Source organism: Drosophila kikkawai, chromosome X (assembly GCF_030179895.1).
Source record: "Drosophila kikkawai strain 14028-0561.14 chromosome X, DkikHiC1v2, whole genome shotgun sequence".
In the NCBI taxonomy this organism is placed as follows: domain Eukaryota; kingdom Metazoa; phylum Arthropoda; class Insecta; order Diptera; family Drosophilidae; genus Drosophila; species Drosophila kikkawai.
The window spans coordinates 30,496,089-30,516,297 of NC_091733.1; the positions used below are offsets into that span (position 1 = coordinate 30,496,089).

Sequence of the window (20,209 nt, forward strand, 5' to 3'; positions counted from 1 at the left end):
TAATAAAACATAACAAATTTGTAATATAAATATTTATTAACAGTATTTTTAAGAAATATAAACCTATATTATTATTAATTCAAGGTATATACTATTATAGCAAGAGACTCATGGAAATTTTCCCTTTTCCATTATTTTCCATTGCAGATTTGCCAGCGCCAAAACGGAAGCGGAAGTGACGCTGCTGTGAGAGCCTAGGCAGGCAGGAACAAGTCGGGACAGGCGGACAAACGGTTGAATAATGCAAATTAAAACACAATAAAATGTAAAACACACACCAAGGCGCCAACTGGAGCAAAAAAGCAACAAAAAAAAAAAAGTAGGCGAAGCGGTTAACATGCCCCAAAAAAAAGAAAAAAAAATGAAAAGGGAAGGAAAACAATGCGCGTGGCGACAACTTTTCCACTGAATTTGATTTGATTTGAGCGGCCAGACACGGAATATAAGTATACGCTGCGTATGCCCTATACATACATATATACATGCATATATATATAGAAGATATATATATATATATATATCAGAGAGACTGACTGAGTTGGAAAAAATTTGCATAACTTTGCTGGCGTGGCATAAACATCAAAAACAAATTGCAAGTAACAAAAGGAAACGGTCATAAAAAGGCGCCAGCCTCGTAAAAAATACAAAATACAACAACAACAATACACACACACACTCCTCTCTATACACCTCTCCTCTCGCTCTGTCTCTCTGTCTCTGTCTCAGTCTCTCCTGCGTTGGTGAAATTAATTTATGCAGCGAATCAAATACAAATAGAAAAAAGATATATAAAACAATTAAGGACAAAGCTGAAAAAGATCCTGAGAAGTTTAGGAAATCTACTTGAAGACGGGCCTCTGGGGCATCCCTGCTTCGCCTAAAGAGAGAGAGAGAGAGACAGATAGAGATAGAGTTGGAATAAAGACAAGACTCAGGATAGCCGGGTTAGCCAGGGTTGCCTATAAATGTACCAAGACAGCGGCTGCAACAGCAGTAGCAGTCGACGCGGCAGCAGCAGTGCAGCATCTACAGCAGCAGCAACTGCAGCAGCAACTGCAGCAGAAGCAACTCCAACAGCAATTCCAACAGCAACTCCAACAGCAACTACAACAGCTACTGGCACTAGCAGCAGTGACGAGGACACCCTAGAGACCTTAACGATCATAACCACCACCATAACCGAGACCGAAATCCATGCGGCTGCCACCACAGCAACCACCACGACCACAACGGTTATAGCCGGCGGCGGAGGAGGTGGAACAGCCAGCACAGTGACCACAGGAGCAGCAGCAGCAGCAGCAGCAGCAGCAACAGGTAGTGGAGGCACAGCAGTAGAAGCAGTAGCAGCAACAGCTTTGCTACTTGCCACCACCACCACCACCAGCGACGACATCGAGGACAGCAGTCCGGTGGAGAGTGAGGATAGTGAGGAGTGCGAGTACGTGGAGATACAGGAGGGTTCTTCCCTAAGCAGCAGCACCAGTGGCCATGCGGCACTGCAACGCAGTGGCCACCAAGAACAACAACTCCAACAACACCAACACCAACAAGTGCAACTCCAATTGCAGCAGGCGGATGTGCGACTTTTACGCAAAATCGGTTATATTGCATCCCGGGTGCGTTATTTATCCAAATTTTATGGTGACTTTCGTCTGGTGAATCCATACAGTGCCAGAAGGCAGCGGCGGCAGCTGCAGGAGATCCTTTTGCGTCACTCGATCTTTGATCCGGGCAAAGAGCATCAGAGGGCCATTGTTTTGGCAGCGGCCACGGCGGCCATAGCAGGGCCCCTGGCAGCTCTAGCAGCGGGAGCAGGAGCAGCAACAGGAACAGCAGATTGTGCCAGCAGCAGTAGCAACAACAGCATAGAGGCGGTGAGCAGCAGTGAGCTGGAAGAGCAAGATCAAGAACAAGAACAAGAGCATTTACCTGACAAAAGCCCTGAAGATCAGGATCAGGAGCAGGAAGAAGAGGAGGAGCAACAGCTAGAGGAGGCAGAGCAACAACAGCAACAGGCACCCGTTATTGCTGTGACCACCACATCGACCACCGTGCGACATAAATCCTCAAGCAGCTCCACCATAAGCGGCACGGCCACAGTTTCCGGTTCCGTTTCGGTTTCGGCCAGCGCCTCGCAATCATTTTGCACCAACTCGCCCATAGCACTGCTAGAGGAGTTGCTTATACAGTTTTACGAAGAGCAAGAGCAGCAGCATCGCATCAGGCAGCAGCAGCAGCAGCAGCAGCAAGTGCCACCTAGTTGCAGCCTACAGCTGACAGCCAGCACCACCACCAACAATAACAACAATTTCAAAAATAATATCAACAACAACAACTGCAACAGCATACAGAACAACAACAACATGTCCACATCCATGTCGAATATGACCAGCAGTGTGGCCACCAGCGATCCGCAGCCAACAGCAGTCACACCCATAGCATCCAGCTCTGGTTCTGGGTCCGTTTCCGGCATAGCCTCAACCCAGCCCCAGCCAAGTATCAATAATCCAAGTAGCAACCAGCAGCAACAGCAACAGCAACACCAACAACATTCGCTGCAACACTTGGCATTGACAGCCCCCGATGCCGGGGATAATCCACGCCGACGGCGGGCCAGTGACTGCTCTGCGGTTCAGGCAGCCCTCCAGAATCAGCTTCACTGCATCACGCTAAAGAACAACAATTGTGCCGCCGGTAAGGTAATGCCGCCCTTCCATCGCGGCAGCTGTGGGGCAGCCGGAGAGCATCTTTTGGCCGCCAATTCGATAGCCAACAGGGCCACCATCATATTGAGCAAATCCTGCAGCAATGTGGATGGAGATGTGAGTGGATTGGGTGGAGGAGGAGTAGGAGGAGTCGGAACTGGTCACAATAAGCTGAGGGCCAGTGCCACCGATATCGAGTCGAATGCTCTGAATGGTGCCAGAGATGCCATGGCCATGGCAGCTGCCTCGAATAATGGTAATGGTAACGGGAATGGCAACGGTAATGGCAACGGGAATGGGAACAATGGCAACAACGAGTACAGCATCCTGCAGCTGAACAACACGATCATTCAGTGCCACTTCAACGACGACGACTTTCGCGCTTTGGTCAAGGATCTCAAGCGCAAGGTCGAGTACACGGAGCGCATGAATTGGTTATGTGAGTAGAATTTTGAGTATATATTTCAACTATTTTATGGCTATATAGAAATCTATTTACATCTTGATCTAAATTAGTTTTGGGAGTGATCTAAACATTTGAATCTATAATTATTGGTAGAATTTCCTTTTAGCAAGGTAAATAAAATCGTAACGTTACCTTTTTTAAATCATCTAAAAATTTCGATACAAGTTTAATCAAACTTTTTAAACCTTTAAATACAATTATAACCAAGAAACTACCTTTTCGAGTGATCTAAAAATGTAAATTCGTACTTTTAAAGGGATCTCAATTTAAGAAATATTATAACCGTTATATTAAATGGTCTAAAACAGCCTTTTTGACAAATTTTATTGTCATGGAAGAGATTTTAACCGATAAATTATTCTATTTAATGATCTAAAAGTGGGTTTTATAATTATAACCATAATTAAATTACTAAAACGCGATTATAACTGGGAACCTATAATAAAGAGTGATCTAAAAACTACTCTCCCAAGTGATCTAAAAATTGGGATATATACTTGTATTCAGTTTTTAATTTCATAAATATAAAAAATATAATTCTCAAGGGTCTTTAAAAGTTAGATATAACTCTTTTGACAGATTGTTATCTTACAATTACGATTGTAACCAAGAAATCACTGTTTTAAATGATCTAAAAGTTGAGATACTTACCTACAACCATAATTAAATTTCAAAAGACATTATATTATATCAATATATATAGAGATATATATATATATTTTGGGAAATATAATCCATAAAAAAACCCTTACCCTTAACCTGGTAACTTTGAAACTGATTAAAGCTGCCAGCTTTAGTTTGAATTTGGAGTTCTTTTCCTCTTGTTTTTCTGGCCCAAGTAATTCGCTGTTTAGTTAACTAATTCGATTACATTCCGCCTAATTCGCTTAACGTGGTAGCATTGCCGCGAAAACTGCCATGCGGCAATTACTCACTCTCCGGGAGATATTATTCCCGGCACTTATTTGACCGAAATAATTGATGGAACCCCCTGGAACCCCCAGGAAAACCCAATTAAACCCCCCCTAAAACCCCCTGAATCCACTCTCCCAACAAATGGGCCAAATGGTCAAGTGCTTTCACATTTGACGTTGGCTTTTCCAACCCCATTATTTTGCCGTACTTTTCCGACTTTCCCTGTGTAATCGCCTCAAATGAGGCATGAGCGAATGCAACAATGGGATGGAATCAAATGGACAAATTTAAATGCAGCTACAATGGAATGGAAAAATCATTTCAAAACGCTGCACAAATGGAGGGAGTGGGTTTTCCACCCACCCACCCCCGCCCCTTCGTCCGGGAAAAAAAAACTGTATCCAAGCGGAGGGGGCGTTGTGAAATATTTAATTCAATGGTGGCAGAAAGCAGTTTTCAGTTTTCCATTTACCATTTTCTGTTTTTTATATATATACCTATATTATATATATATATATATATTGTAGTTCATTTTGTATATTTTCCATTTCGCAGCCAAATAAATGCTGCAAATGAATATCTTATGAATGCAACTGGATTAGAATTTGATTGGTTTCAGCCTCTGTCTCTCTTACTTGTAATAATCTGGCCTAAACAAATATGAGATATATATATATACATGTATATAATACGGTATATATATATTTATATATATATTCACCAAGTGGCAAGGACACAGATACCTTGGCACAAGCCTCTTCTACTGTAATATTCCTTACTTTCCATGTCTCTTTTCGCTTGCGATTGCTTCAACGCCTTTGGCCCTTTTTTTACGGCAATAAATACGCCCTTTATGTGTACCGTGTGTCCTGCGAAATACAATAAAAAAAAAAAAAATCGACAAGTACTTCTGCACTGAGAGAAATGAGATATTCTAGATTTCTTGAAAATATTTTCAAGAACAAACTCGAGTTCAGCCTTTCTCTGCGCTTCTCAAAATTTGTATTTCTTCTCTTCTTAAATTCTTAAATTTCTTAATTATTTTTACCTAAAGATGTATATATATATATATATATTTTTTAATAATAAATATATTTAAGTAATATTTCTTCGTCTTCTTATGGAAATATTTCTGTTAGAGCCTTTCTCTGCGCTTCACAAAGAGCTTTCTTAGAGCCTTTCTCTGCGCTTCTCAAATTATTTACTTAGAGCCTGCGCTTCTCAATTTTTTAATGTACTTACCTTCTCGCCGGTTTTTTAAAAATTATAAAAATATATTTTTTTAATATTTTATACATTATAAAACCTATATTTTTCTGGCTGTGCACAGCAACTATCACAACTTTGTTGAATGGCATTAAAACAATAAAAAAAAGCAAAAGAAAACGTTGTCTTTTGTATGGACGTCGCGTTTTCCTTCGCCTTTTATTTCGCTTCTCTTCGCTTCGGTTCGGTTCTGTTCTGGAGGGCTTCTTGCATTTTGCCTTTTTTAATATATATTCTTTCTTTTTTTTTTATCCCGGCTCTGTGTTTGGCTTTTGTCCTTGCTTGCAGTTGTTGGCTTAGCACATATACGCAGGTTTTCCCAGCCGTCTCCTGGCATTTTTCCACGCTGTCGCATTTTAAACATTTCAATTAAATTCGAACTGGGCGAACAGCGGTCTTTTGCCACAATGTGTGTGTGTGTGTGTGCACACACGCCTGTTGATTGCCTTCCGTTCAATTGGTTGCTAGGATTTTTCTCCCCAGCATTTTTTATCATTGTCCTTTTTTTAAAGGATTTTTTTTACGGAATTTTTTTCAGATTTTGTACAGATTTTTGATAGATTTTTTTATAGGTTTTTTTGCAGAATTTTTACAGTATTTTCTTTAATCTTTGCTTCGCTTCAGCTAACTTTTCTTCTTTTTTGGGAAACAAAAATTCTTTAAAAATATCATATAAATTTCTTTTAATTAATTAAAGAATAAAAATTAGTTTTAAAAATTATTTAAATTAAATTTAAGGGATGACTAGTTTAAAAAAAAACAAAATTTTTAAATATTTAGTAAATTTTGTAATTAGAGCAAGTACAAACACGATTACAGCCTTTCTCTGCGCTTCTCATAATGTTTACTTAGAGCCTTTCTCTGCGCTTCTCAAATTATTTACTTAGAACACCATTTTAAAGCTAGATAGATGTTGTCTAGTGTAAATTGGCTTTAACAGATTGTAAATCAAACCAAGGAATCACTTTGAAAGAAAAGAAATGTCGCCAAAAAAAAAAAAAAAAAAAAGTGGCCAAGAAACATAAATTGCCCGAAAGCATTTTGTGAAGAAGCCACAAAACGCAAAATGGTCATAAATTCAAAAACCTAAATGGCTTTGGCAATACCGGAATCAAAAGCCTCGACCGCACGACACACACACACAGACACACACAAAACACAACAAAAGGGAAGAAACCGGGAAGAGAAAGGCCACAAGAAAGGGCAAGTGGATGAAAGAGGAGGAGGAGGTGCAGAAGAAAGCGCCAAACATAATACAAATGACATATAACAAGAGTCGGGAAATATGTCGGAAATCTACTTGAGACAGTCGCCGAAAAAAAAGCCAAGCCAAGCTGAACGGCCAAAAGCCATGTCAGACAGAGACAGAGAGAAAAAGAGAGAAAAAGAGAGAGGGAGAGCGGCTCGAAAGGCACTTAAGGCCAAGGAGTTGGGATAAGGGAAAGTTCTTCTTTCTTCTTCTTTTTCTGTCCAGAGACAGAATGGGAACCGCAAAGGACGAAGGAGATGTGACAAAAGGAAAATGGTAAATGGAAGGAGGGGGGGAGGGGAGGGGTTCACAAGCAGGCAGCAAAAATCTAATAATAATAAAATACTTTATTGTTCAGTTAACAATTCAATTGTTTCACTCAACAAGAGCCAAACGACAGAGAGCGACAGATTCAACTTGAAAGAGGCACTGTGAGAAAAGTTGTTGAATTTCATGAATATTACGAATTTTATAAATTTTCATAAAATTTAAGAATTTTATGAGTTATATGAATTTTATGAATTTTTATAAAATTAAGAATTTTATGAGTTTTATGAATTTTTTTAACTTTATGAATTTATGGAATTTTATGAATTTTTGGAATTTTATGAATTTTTATGAATTGTATGAATTTTGTAAAATTCATAAATTTTATAAATTTGATGAATTTTTATGAAATTTAAACATTTTATAAACTTTATGATATTTATGAATTTTTATGAATTTTATAAATTTTGTGAATTTTATGAATATTATAAATATTAATAATTTTATGAATTTTATGAGTTTTTATGAATTTTATAAATTTTATGAATATTATAAATTTTTTTTAATTTTTATGAGGTTAATAAATTTTATGAAATTTATAAATATTATGAATTTTACAAGGTTTTTTTTACAGTGTCTTGTTGAAACGAACATTAAGTGATAAAGTGTTTGTGCAAATCAAAACGATTGACTGACTGTCTGACTGATTGAATGAATGAATGAATGAATGACGTCCAAAAGACATTTTAGGTTTTCGAAATCGAATCAAAATTTAGCCAACTTTTTGGCTAAATCAATCGATGATGTCTTGTTAGTTGATGGACGCACTGCATCATCATCATCATCATCATCATCCTCATCATCATCATAATTACCATAATCATCATTCATCATCCTCATCATCATCTCTATGGTCTCCTCTGCTGCACTTGACATTTTAAATGTCAAAAGTTTTCCATTTCATTCTCAAAAGTGAGTGAAAAATATTTGCCTAACAAAAGCTGGAATTTAATTCATTTCTATTTTACCTTTCTGACTTTTTCTATATATATAAATATATACATATATATCACATATATTTATATAAATACTTGCCATATATATCTGTCTTGCTAATGAGGCGAGGTCGTGTCCTAATTGAAATTTTCTGCACATTTTTTGAATCCAAAAAAGTTATATTTCTTTTTTTTTTTTTGGTTGATTTTTGCTCCTTCGTGTTTCCATTAATTATAATAACTCACTTGTCGCCAAGTGGCTAAGGAGGAAGCGTTGGGAGGGGAGGGGAGGGTAGGTACTGGAAAATTGGCAAAGGAAAAGCCAGAGAAACTGCACGCAAGGAGACAAGTTTATTTTTGAAGCAACTTCAGAGAACCACTTTTGCCACAAGGCTGACTACTTTTAAGGTTGTTATGGATTTAAATAGATAATTTAAGGTGTAGCTGAAGACTTGTTAAATGTTAATTAATTTAAAATGATTAAAATATTTTTAAAAATTATTTTATTTAAAATTATTTAATTATTTTTTAAAAATATTTGATTTAAAATTATTAAACTATTTTTTAAATATTTATATATCTATACATTATATATTTATATATTTCATTATTAATTAATTATTTTTTTTTTATATTTAATTTAGATTGATTTAATTATTTCTAAAAATTGTTTAATTTAAAATGATTTAAATATTTAAAAATATTATTTAATAAAAATTATTTAATTTAAAATGATTTATTTATTTTTAAAAAATATTTAATTTAATAATTTTTGTTTTTTAATTTTTAACTCAAACTGATTTTATTTTATTTTATTATTATTTTTTTTTAATGATTTAATAATTTTTTTTTTAATTATTTTAATTTTAAATAATTTAATTATTTTCAAAAATATAAGTTTAAATAAATAATGTAAGGGTTTTAAGGTGTAGCAAAGGCCTTTATTTAATTTAATATATATTTATTTTTTTTTTTTTAAAAATTTTTTAAAATATTTATAATTTCTTAATGAAAAATATTTTTTTTTTATAAAATAAAATAATTTTTTAATTTCAATTTAATTATAAAAATTGTTTTTATGTATTGTAATAATTAATTTTAAATTATTTAAAAGACAATTAAGGCATGACAACGCTTTCTTCTTTTTTTTTGGCTCTCACTGAGAGGTGACAACCCTGTTGTTGGCGGCCCAAGAGCTGCACTTCAAGTCTGGTGTAACTGCACAGCAGGTGGTGGTCCCTCTGGATCCTGCTGTGTATATACAGCATATATATATATATATATCTATATGTATATATATCTTTATCTTTATATTATATATATACTATTTGGTATCTGGCAAATGCAGCCAGGAGGGGGAAAGTATTTTATTAAAACGCTGAACAGCGGGAAAATGTCAAAAATTATTTGATATCTTGCAGCTATTCCACCAGTGTTTGTTTCTCTTTTCCTCCATTTTGTTCCCCCTTGTTTGCCAGGAAAAGCTCTGTGGAAAATGCGGAAAAATATATGGGAAAGAAGGATGAAGGATGAAGGGTGGCTGGTATATGCGTCTAGTTCGCTATTTAGGCAGCCGACAAGCGAACAACTTGTCTAAAGTCAAATGCAAAGCAGAGCCCAAGTAGCAGCAAAACGGGCCACATAAAAACAGACAAGTTTGTCGTTGACTTCCTTTTCTTTTTGTGCTTTTTTTTTTCGTCAATGCAGTAGAGCAAAGTGGAAGAAAAATTCTAAAGGATGGTATTTTTTTTTTAATTTATTTAGTTGAATTATTTATTATTTATAGGTTGATTATGGAATTTACAATTTTCCTTTATTGTTATTTAATTAGAGCCTTTTTCTACGCTTTTAAAATTTTTTAATTTAGGTCTTTCCTTGCTTCTCTGAAATTGTTTACTTAAAACCTTTCTCTGCGCTTCTCAGTTTTTTACTTAAAGCTTTTCTCTAAACATTTTATAAAATATATAAAAATATACAGAAATATATAAAAAAATATATAAATAACATATTAAAATATTATAAAAATATATAAAAATAAAAATATATATATATAAACATATAAAAATATATAAAAAATATTTTAAAACAAAAAAAAATTTATATTTAAAAATATATGAATATATAAATATATACAAAAATATTTAAAAACCTTTAACAAATATTTAAAAATATTTAAAAAATATTTAAAAATATTTAAAAACATTTAAAAAATATTTTAAAATATTTTAAAATATATAAAAATATTAATAAATATATACATACATCTATTTTAAAAAAAGCTAAATATTTTATACATTTTTGATAAGTTTTAGGCCTAAAAACTTCTTCCTGTGCATGTTGATAAATGCAAAAAAATAAAAAAAAATGAAGAGAAATATAAAAAGTGAATCTATTGGAATGAAATTCCGTCTGACTTGTGTCTATTAAGCGCATTAGCCTCTCGCCCTATTGCTGTCTCTTTTCGCTATTCACTCTTTCCTATTCCCCCTCTTCCCTCTCGCTCACCTTGGAATGTGCGAAAGCGGATTGGCGATATTAACAGATTGACAGACCAGGCGGATGGGATTATGGGAAATATGGCTATAGATGGTAAGTCAGGCGTCTGATGATAGCCAAAGGATATATATATACGTATATATGTCCGACTGACGTTGGTGTAAGTGCCATCAATCATGTTTCTATTCGATGTTTCGATGATTAAATCGAATAAGGCTAAACGGTTTTGTGTTGTGAAAATGCAATTGAAACAATTGAAAGCCATTAAGCACTAAGGCTACTAGTTATAGGTATTATTAGTAGATCCCTAAGGATAATTTACTGATTTCTATTGAAGGAAATTGAATGAAATTAAATGAAATATTTATTGGCCAAATCACTGTGTCAAGTCTACCTCCCTTTTGGTAATGTTTTCTCTTTTTTTGACCCACTTGAGTAGCGGGCGTGTCAAATGCTTATACACCCGCATATCCTGTGAGCCTTTCTCTCTCTCTTTGTGTGTGTGTGTGTGTGTGTGTATAAGCAATCATTTTAATGAGCAATAAAGTGTTGCATACTTAAGAGGGCAAACGTGGGAATTTTGGCGGCTGCCACAAAAAACGACCGCAAGAAGGCGACAAAACCAAGACGGAGAGTGTGAGCAAAACCGGAATAAGTGTGACTAAAAAAAAAACTAGAGCACACATCATGTGTATATAAATATAGCCAAGGCTTAAAGCTCTAAACTTGCCAAAAAAGAAAAAGGAAAACAATAAGCCAGAAAAAAAGCGCTTGAAGGCTTCCCCCTTTCATTGTTTGACTGTTGATAAACCGGCATTTAACTTGAATTATTCTTTTGAAAAATGAGCAAAACTTTTTCTCCTCAAGGAAAAGTATAAGCCCCACAGACACAGAAGGTGACTCTGTGCGAAATTCTAGATAAATAATTATGTCAATTTTCAGATTTCTCACAAAGAGAATTTAATTTGTGGCACTACACTCTGCACATCTCCATCGCAGCCCTGACAGCCTTGAATAAAATATGTATTTAAATCTCCGACCTCGGTGTCACATTCCCTTTTGTCAGTTTTTGAATAATTATTAACTAAGAGTGCAGTTCAAGTGTCAAAGAAATGAGAATAAAATGGAAGCAAAAGGGAAATGTATTTTAGTTGGAATATTTGTGTGAATATTTCTGAGATGTATGTATTTGTAAGGTTTCTTGGTATTTATTTTTTTCTGGCTAAGAAAAATGAATAATTTAAGGAGAATTTAATATTAAATTACTACAAAAATATAGCTAAAAAATAATAACAATAATATAATAATACAATAATTATAAGAAATATAGCAAAACGTTAACAAACTCGAAATTCAACTATTGAATAATAATGAATATCGAAGAAATCATAACTATATATAAAATGAATGAATAAATGAATGAATGAATGAGTAAATGAACGAAAATGAATCAACGTCTAGAAAATAAAAATTTAACTATTTGAATATCTAAGAATATCATAACTATACATAAAATTAATGGATGAAATAAAATAATAATGAATAAATGAATGGAATAAATGAATGAATGAATGGAATAAATGAATGAATGAATGAGTAAATGAACGAAAATGAATCAACGTCTACAAATTAAAAATTTAACTATTTGAATATCACAGATTCATGAATATAAATATGCCTTTGAGAAAATGAATCAAAATCGCCGCTGGCATTTTATTAATCAGATTAGTACCTGTTGAAGCAGCTCGCTTGATCATTTGTATCCTCTTTTTTTTGTTGTATTTTTTTGTAAAATTCAACTGAGTGTACTCACGGGCATATTCATATCCGGGAATGTCAGTTATTTTTAATATTTGCTGCTCGTAATATGCGTAAAGTGAGTATTTATGTTATATGCACGCACGGAGCTACTCCCCCTCTCCCCCCCCCCACTCTCTCTTTTTTTTTTTTGGTATTTTTTATTGCCTTGTCATGTTGTGTGTGTGTGTGTGTGTGAGTATGTGTGCGGCTTACCTGCCTCGCAAGAGGAACGAACACTCACGGCTCATACAAGAAATTTTATTTATTATCATTTCGTTTCTGTTTTTCCCCTCCCCTCCCCTCCTTTTCTCTTTTTTATTTTTTATTTATTTGTTTTGCTTCTTCTTCTTCTTTTTTCTCTTGTCCTTCTTTGAGTTTTGTTTTATTCATAAACACACTCACACTCACACACACACACATGACGTATGATTGTTGGTGTTGTAATTTATACGTGTTGTTTATTTTATACCAATTTAATGCAACTATATATGCATGTGTGTGTGTTTTTTTTGAGCTAAAACATTTGACATGTAGTCACGTCCATTCAGGAGGCACAGCTACAGAAAAAGATACAAAAATAAATACAGATACAGATACATTTGCCAGATGAAGCTGCAGAAAAAAGCAAGCTCTCCTTGCCTTTAATTTTCTTACCTAAAAAAATGCAACAAATTTAAAGGCATAAAATAAATAAAAAAATTAAATTATATAAAATAAAATTAAAAAAAATAAAATAAAATAAAAAAGAAATAAAATAAAATTCCAAAATAAAACAAAAAAATAAAATAAATTAAAATAAAATTTAAAAAAAGAAACAAAAATAATTAAAATAAAAAAAAAAAATGATAATAATAATAATAATTATAATAAAATAAATATAAATTAAATTTAAAAAAATAAATAAATAAAGTAAAAAAAAATTAAATTAAAAAAAAATTAAATTAAATTAAATTAAATTAAATAAAATAAACATACATTTTTTATATTTTAAATATTAATATGGTATATACATATATATTTCCAAAAAATAACCTTTTAACAACTCACCAAATTAATATAAATTAAAAAAATATAAAATCTAGCCTTAGACTCTCTTAGATTTAAGTTGAAAATTAGAAAATAAGTCACCAACGCACCAATAATAAATTCAAATGAAAGTCAAAGTTGGGGTTTTCCCTGGAAAATGCTCTAAATAAATGCAAATTAACCTCTGCATATCTCTATATCTCGGACGCGCGGTCCTGCGTCTCTCGGAAGATGCTTCCCAAAGCATTCCATTTTTATCAGGACAGCGAAATCCACACACATTTTAATTACCTTTCCTGGCGATGTCCTGGCAACGGATGAAATGGGATTCACACGCACAAACACAAAGAAAAGCTAAAAGAAAAACAACAAATGAAAAAAAAATAAAAATATATAAAAGAATCTGAAACAAATGAAAGCGAAGCGAGGCAGAAGCAATAAGGCAAAGCCGCAATAAAACTTGAAATTCGTAGCCGCCGTTGCCTAGGTTAAGGGAAATAATTAAACAAAAAATAAAAAGAGAGGGTGCCTAAAAAATAAGGAAATTTATATATAGAGAGAGAAAGAGAGGGAGAGAAAGACAGCCAAGGACATTGATATCAATCAAAAGGATTATGAATTGGCAAAAACTGACTTGGAAAAGGTGAAAAATTTACATATTTCCTGAAGGGAAAAACTTTTTATAGCAGCAGCTGCCAATTGCCAGCTTGCCTTTCCGTTTTTTTGCTTTTTTTTTTTGTGTCTCGAAAAAGGAAAAGCCCCGAATTTCCCTTCCCCCCCTTCGCTTTCAGACACTTTGAAGATGTCAACGGCAAAAAATTGTTTGCGGTCTCTAAACGTCGCGGGCTTCAGGTGCTCCCGCCAAGAACGGTTTTGAATTTAAATTTTGCAAGCTGCCTGCCAGTCACCCTGTCACCCTGCCACTCCCCCTCACCCTCTCACCCCCCTCTTTCACCTTTCTTCAAGCCAATAAAATCGTTTTAGTATATTAATTAAAAGCTCTGGGTAAATACCATCGCCGCCGCCGCCGTCGCTTTCCCACCTTTTCCCTCGACCGTTTTCCGCTTTTCCGCGCAGCTGCTTGGATCCTGCAAATTGGATGTCTCCTTCGCGCGAGGTCCTGGCAAATTATTCAGGCTGTTGGGAGAAAGAAAGGATGGTAGAGGGGAAGAGAGTCTACAGAAGGGTTCAATGGGATTCATTCGGATGCAGATTTAGCTAGGGATTTTTTAAGAGTTGGAAATTGATGCAATTAACAAAAGAAAAAATATATATATTTTGTGGAGAAAATATATAAAAAATTTATAGAAAATATATTAAACAAAATTTAGAAATTATTTAGCAAATTTATAGTATTTAGAAATTTAAAAGAGAATATTTAGAAAATATATAGTGAGTGTATAGAAAGTAGAAAATAAAAAAACTTTAAAAACTAAAGAGTAAAAAATATATAAAAAATTATACAAAAATAAATAGAAAATATTTTGAAAATTTTAGAATGCTTAAAATATATATAAAATATTTAGAATATATTTTTATTAAAAAAAATTTATATATTAATAGAGAAATTATATAGACAGTAGAAAAAAAAAGGAAAATCTATACAAAAAATTAGAAAAAATTTCAAAAAATAAAAAATATATATATGGAAAATATAAAACTTTTTTTAAACATTTTTTTAAGTATTTAATTTAATATTTTAATAATTTAATTGTATATATAAATGTAAATTATATATACACAATTCTAATTTTTCATTATATTTTTATTAAAAATTTAATCAATTTATTTCAACGGCAACCAAAGCCCAACGTTTAATTTAAACATCCAAGAAAGGAAACAAATCAAAGAAAAACAACAAAAAAAAAGAAACAAAACGAAAGACAAAGCAATGAGAAATCAAATTTTATTTTTTACAGGTATTTACGCCCTGGGCATTTTTCATGTGTGTGCGTGTACTGTGTGTGTGGTTATGTATTGTATTTTTCCCCCCCATTTTTTCTTTCCTTTTTTTTGAAACCCCAATTGTGCTCTGCTGTGTGGCTTATGCATTTTATTTTCTTTTTAATTTACTGCTGCCACAAGCCACGCCCCCTTTTACGCAGCCGGAAGGCAAGTCAATACGTTGCCAATTACTGTAAATGCAAAACAACAAGAATACACATACACACACACACACACACTTACATTGGAGGCAGAAATTTAGCTAAAGGCGGCAAAAAATATGCAGGTGATTGTTATCGATCGATGGCAGAGTTATCGATAACATATGCTCGCTAAAGTGACAGAAACTTGAGACTAAAATGTTTAATTTTTGTTGGATTTTTGATGGAATCCTTAAAGTAACTCTTAATAAACAATTAACTGATATTATAGGTTAAAAATTATTATAATATTATATTATATATCGATAACTCTGCCTTCGATCGATTACTTATGCTGACAGAAACTTGTAGCTGACTTGTTCCTTCTTGTTTGATTTTTAACAGAATCCTTGAAGTAACTCTGAATAAACGATTAAATGATATTATAGGGTACAAATATACATATATCTATTTACCTGAAACTTTAAGAGGCTTACCTTTTGAGTAATCCTTTGGCCTGCATTTTAGTTTATAAATCCTGATGACATCCTAGGCTTGCCCGGGGGGGAGGAGATAGAGCCCTGTAATTCCGGCAATGAAATAAGCCAGGCCCTCAACTTTTCTCTCTCTCTCTCTCTCGGTCTCTTTGCTTCTGGCCACTTTTGGCCTTAGCCTTAGTTGGCAGTTATCCTGGCAGCAGCAGCAGACCTGCTCCTTCGTACAGTTTTTGTTTTTATTAACTGCTGACGAAGGATTTACCAATCATCTGCTCTTTGCACACACATGAAGAAGGAGGAGGATGAGGAGGAGGAGGGGGATTTCCCCCAAACACACAGGAAAAATAATAATAATGCGAAAACGAAAATCAGGCGAAATTACACAGCCAAGAGAGGATGCGTGTGTGTGCGTGTGTGCTTGTGTGTATTGATTGCTGCCGGAAGGACATTGCAAAACATTGCGATAAAAATCCATTTAGATGCGCAAATAGGCAAAAATCAACAAGGAAATTGACTTTGATGAGCCGCCGACAACAGGACACAAAAGGATGCCAAAAGAGAGAGAGAGATAGAGAAGAGAGCGGGATAGCTATATTCCCTTGTGGAAATTCGCGCTAATTTTTTCCACATTTCCTCCATAACAATCTTCCTTTTCTTTTTTTTTTTTTTTGACTCACATTCGTATTTAATAAAAACAATTTGTGTGCGTGTCCCCCGTTGGCGCAACACGAACATTTTGACAGCTGTCAAAACTTGACTCCGAGCTCCCAGAAGCGTCAATAATTCATTTACTGACAGTTAAAGCAATTAAATTGGATTCCACAAGGGACTTCAGCCTGTCTAATACGTTTATTTGCATTAAATACGATTTGAGTTGGAGTTGGAGTTTAATTTTAGGAAGTAGTTTTGAGGAAAAAATCCAAAACTTTGCACTTTAAAAATAGCTTAATAAAAAAATATATATATAAATACATAAATAATAAATAGCCAAGAAAATTTTTCTATAATTTATGAATGAAAATATCTCAAAATATTATTATAGAAAATTTTATTTTATTTTATTTAAAATTTAATTAAATATTTATTTTATAAAATTCTTAAAACAATTACCTAAATAATCCAAATATTAAACAAAAATAGCCCAAAATATATTTATAAAAATTTCAGTTAATTTTACATCTAAATTTTCATTTATTTTAAACAAAAATTTTAATTTCCCTAAAACTTACAAAAGAAAATATCCCAAAAATAAAGCAGATAATCAAAATATTAGCAGGGAAAATTAAACAAAAATTATTTTTAGAACTAAAAGACAATAATAGGCCACAATAATATTTTTAAAAATGTAGGAGAATTTTTCTAAAACTAAATAAAGAGAATATTCCAAAAAGCATCTAAAATAATTAAAATATTTACTAAATAAATTGAGAACAAAAATTCTTTAAAACTTAAATACATAAAATACCCTTTTTCTTTATTTTTCTTTTTGTTTTTATAATTTTTTTTATATAATTTTTGTTATAATTAATTTTTCTCAGTGCATTGTAATCCCAAAAATTAAATGATTTTTATATTTCTTCTTGGCATTGCCATTGAATTATATTAAACTTAATTTAAGTAAAGCCATTAATTTATTAAAGCGAGAAAGGGGAGAAGAATAATGAGAAAAGGGAGAGGAGGCAATGAAAATCTTCGAGGTTAGCTGGAAAATGTCAAGGAAAAACTGCAAAAGCTTTCTGTTCAAACTCATTTATTCAACCGCAAAGCGTTTAATTCCACTAAACACACGAAACATATCAATCAGGGTAAAGCAGGAAATATGTATATATAAAATATATAAGATTTATAAGATATATAATATATATAAGAAATATATAATATAAAATATATAGTATATATTTTAAAAGTATCTGCAAATTGTTATAATGTTATAAAGCAATTTAAAGGACTCTTCTTGGCATTGGGTTTCGTTTCTTGATTCTCGTTTCTCGACTCTCATTTATCATTTTGTCTCTTCGATTTGTATTCCCCTTAAAAACAAAAAAAAAAGGTAAATAATGACAAGCATGTAAAATGTATTAGTCCTGGCAAAAGGAGCAATTTACACAAGTCAATTGAATATTTACAAAGGAGTAAAACACAGAGAGAGAGAGGTAGTTGGGGAAGGGGGAGAGAGTGGGGGAAAATGGCATGGGAATGGCATCCGGAAAATCCTTGGCTGGCATTCCGGCCAACCAATGCGAATGACATCGCACAAATCGCAATTCAATCACCAAATATTCACAACAGAAACGCACAGCGGGGGGGAGAATTTTAAAGGGGGGAAAGGGAAGGGAAAAAGGCTTAAATAAATAAATAAATATATAAATAAATACAAGGAAAAGAAGGTAAAATATTTTATAAAATATTTTCCAGGTTTTTTTTATATAAAAAAATGAAAAATTCCATACAAATTAATAAATAATAATAAATATAAATAATTAATTAATTGAAGTAGATTAAATATTTTACATTTAGATAACTAAATATACAAACAAAGAAAATAAGTATAAAGTATTTTATAAAATATTTGCCAGGCTTTTTTTTTATTGATTTAACAATTAAAATAAAGTTATAAAAAACAAGAAATATAAATCTATAAAAGTACAGTAAATATCTTACAACAATTATATTTATTTTAATATTTTTAAATTAATGTTATACTTTGATACCAGCTTAAAAATATTTGCAAGACTTTTTTATGATTTAACAATTAAAAAAAAAAACAAAATAAATAAAAGTACAGTAAATTAACTTGCAAATAATATATTTATTTTAAAATTAAAAAAAAATGCTAAAACCAAATAAATAAAATATAAATATAAAATACAAATAAAATACAAATCAAATAAATAAATAAATAAAATATATATACTATATTTAAGAGCTCACAATTACCAAACAAATTAAACACATTACAACCTCTGGGACCTTTTTTTGGCCACTTTCCCCCAACTGGCCATGCCGTGACCCAGCCGGCACCCGTGTCTCACCCATTTAATCTGCCACAAATTTTTAATTGACCTCCGTTGACGTGTAATTAATATCTGATGTTGCCCCCGGTACGACCGGTCCGTGTCCGTGTCCGGGTCTAGCTTGGCCTTGTTGGCATTGGCCAATCCAATGATCCCCATTAATGCCAGTGGCCCATAATCGTGATAATGATGATGATGATGATGATGACGAAGTCTGTGTCCATGTCCATGTCTTTATGTCTCGCCCTCTCATCACGGAGGGGAAATGGTCAACCCTTTGGCTATTTATAGGCCACATTCGTGGTATTTATTTATAGCCAACATTTTGCTTTCACAATGTATTTACCGGGCAAGTTCAGCAGTTTAGCCAGTTGGTAGTTAGCTGTGTGGGCCCAGTTAGCAGCTATATTGGAGTTATGTTTGCTGCAGGAGGACCGCGCATTACGCATACGACACGTTGCACGCGGCGACACAATCCGCAGGCAATTCGGCTGCAGCTTGCAATCCATTTTCGGACTGCGGTTGGGGGGGGGAGAGCTCCCACCCACCCGAAAAGCGTTTTGCGGTTAGTCGTCAGTGAGGCGGGGAAAAATGGGGTCTAAAGACTTGAAAATACCCTATAAAAAATTATTAATAAAAAGAAAAGGAAAGCAAAAAGAGAGTAGAAATTTTTAGAAATTTAAAAATTAAATTTAAATATTTATAGAAACTTACAAAATTGAAAATAAATATTAATAGAAAGTAAAAAAATTAAACTAAATATTTATAGAAAATTACAATAATTTTAAAAATAAAAATAATTAAAAAAAAAAAAACCTAAAAAATTAAAAAAAATGTTCGTGAAAATTAACAAATTAAATATATAAAAAATTTATAGTAACTAAAAAATTATAAATAAATATTTAACGAAACTAAAAAATAAATATAAATATTTAAAGAAACTAAAAGAGAATTAAATAAAAAAATTTATAGATATTAAAAATTATAAATAAATATTTATGAAAAAATAAAAAAATTAGATATATGAATATTTACAGAAATTAAAAAATAAAACATTAATATTTACAAAAACAAACAAAATTAAATATAAATTAATCTTTAAAAAAAATGAAGATAAATATTTACTTTGAAAGCTCTCTTCAAGCCAATTTTGTAGGATATCCAAGAGTCTTAATCACTTTGCCAGACAGGTGAACCAAACCGATGGACAATCAGCAGCAGGTGAGGCTGAAGAACTGAATTGGGAATGTGTGGGAAAATGGAAATGTGGAGCAGAAGCGCAAAAACCCGGTTTTTGGGCAAAATGGCGAAGCGAATCAGCAGCCAAAACTACGATTGCCAATTTTAGGGGGGAGTTTGTCTGTCTGTGGGTGTGGGTGGGTGTGGGTGGTGTGTGTGTGGGTGTGTGTGTGTGGGATGTATGAGCCCC

At 32.9% G+C, this 20,209-nt stretch overlaps 1 protein-coding gene across 1 annotated transcript in view; it reads left to right on the plus strand.

Annotated features, from left to right (window-relative positions):
* The window catches only part of Pde9 (phosphodiesterase 9), a 136,997-nt gene that overhangs the window by 81,725 nt on the left and 35,063 nt on the right, over positions 1-20,209 (plus strand). Inside the window, exon 4 of the mRNA XM_070288729.1 lies at positions 148-3,144. Within this exon, the coding sequence (XP_070144830.1) occupies positions 966-3,144 (2,179 nt within the window). The 5' untranslated portion in view covers positions 148-965. The remainder of the gene's footprint in view (positions 1-147; positions 3,145-20,209) is intronic.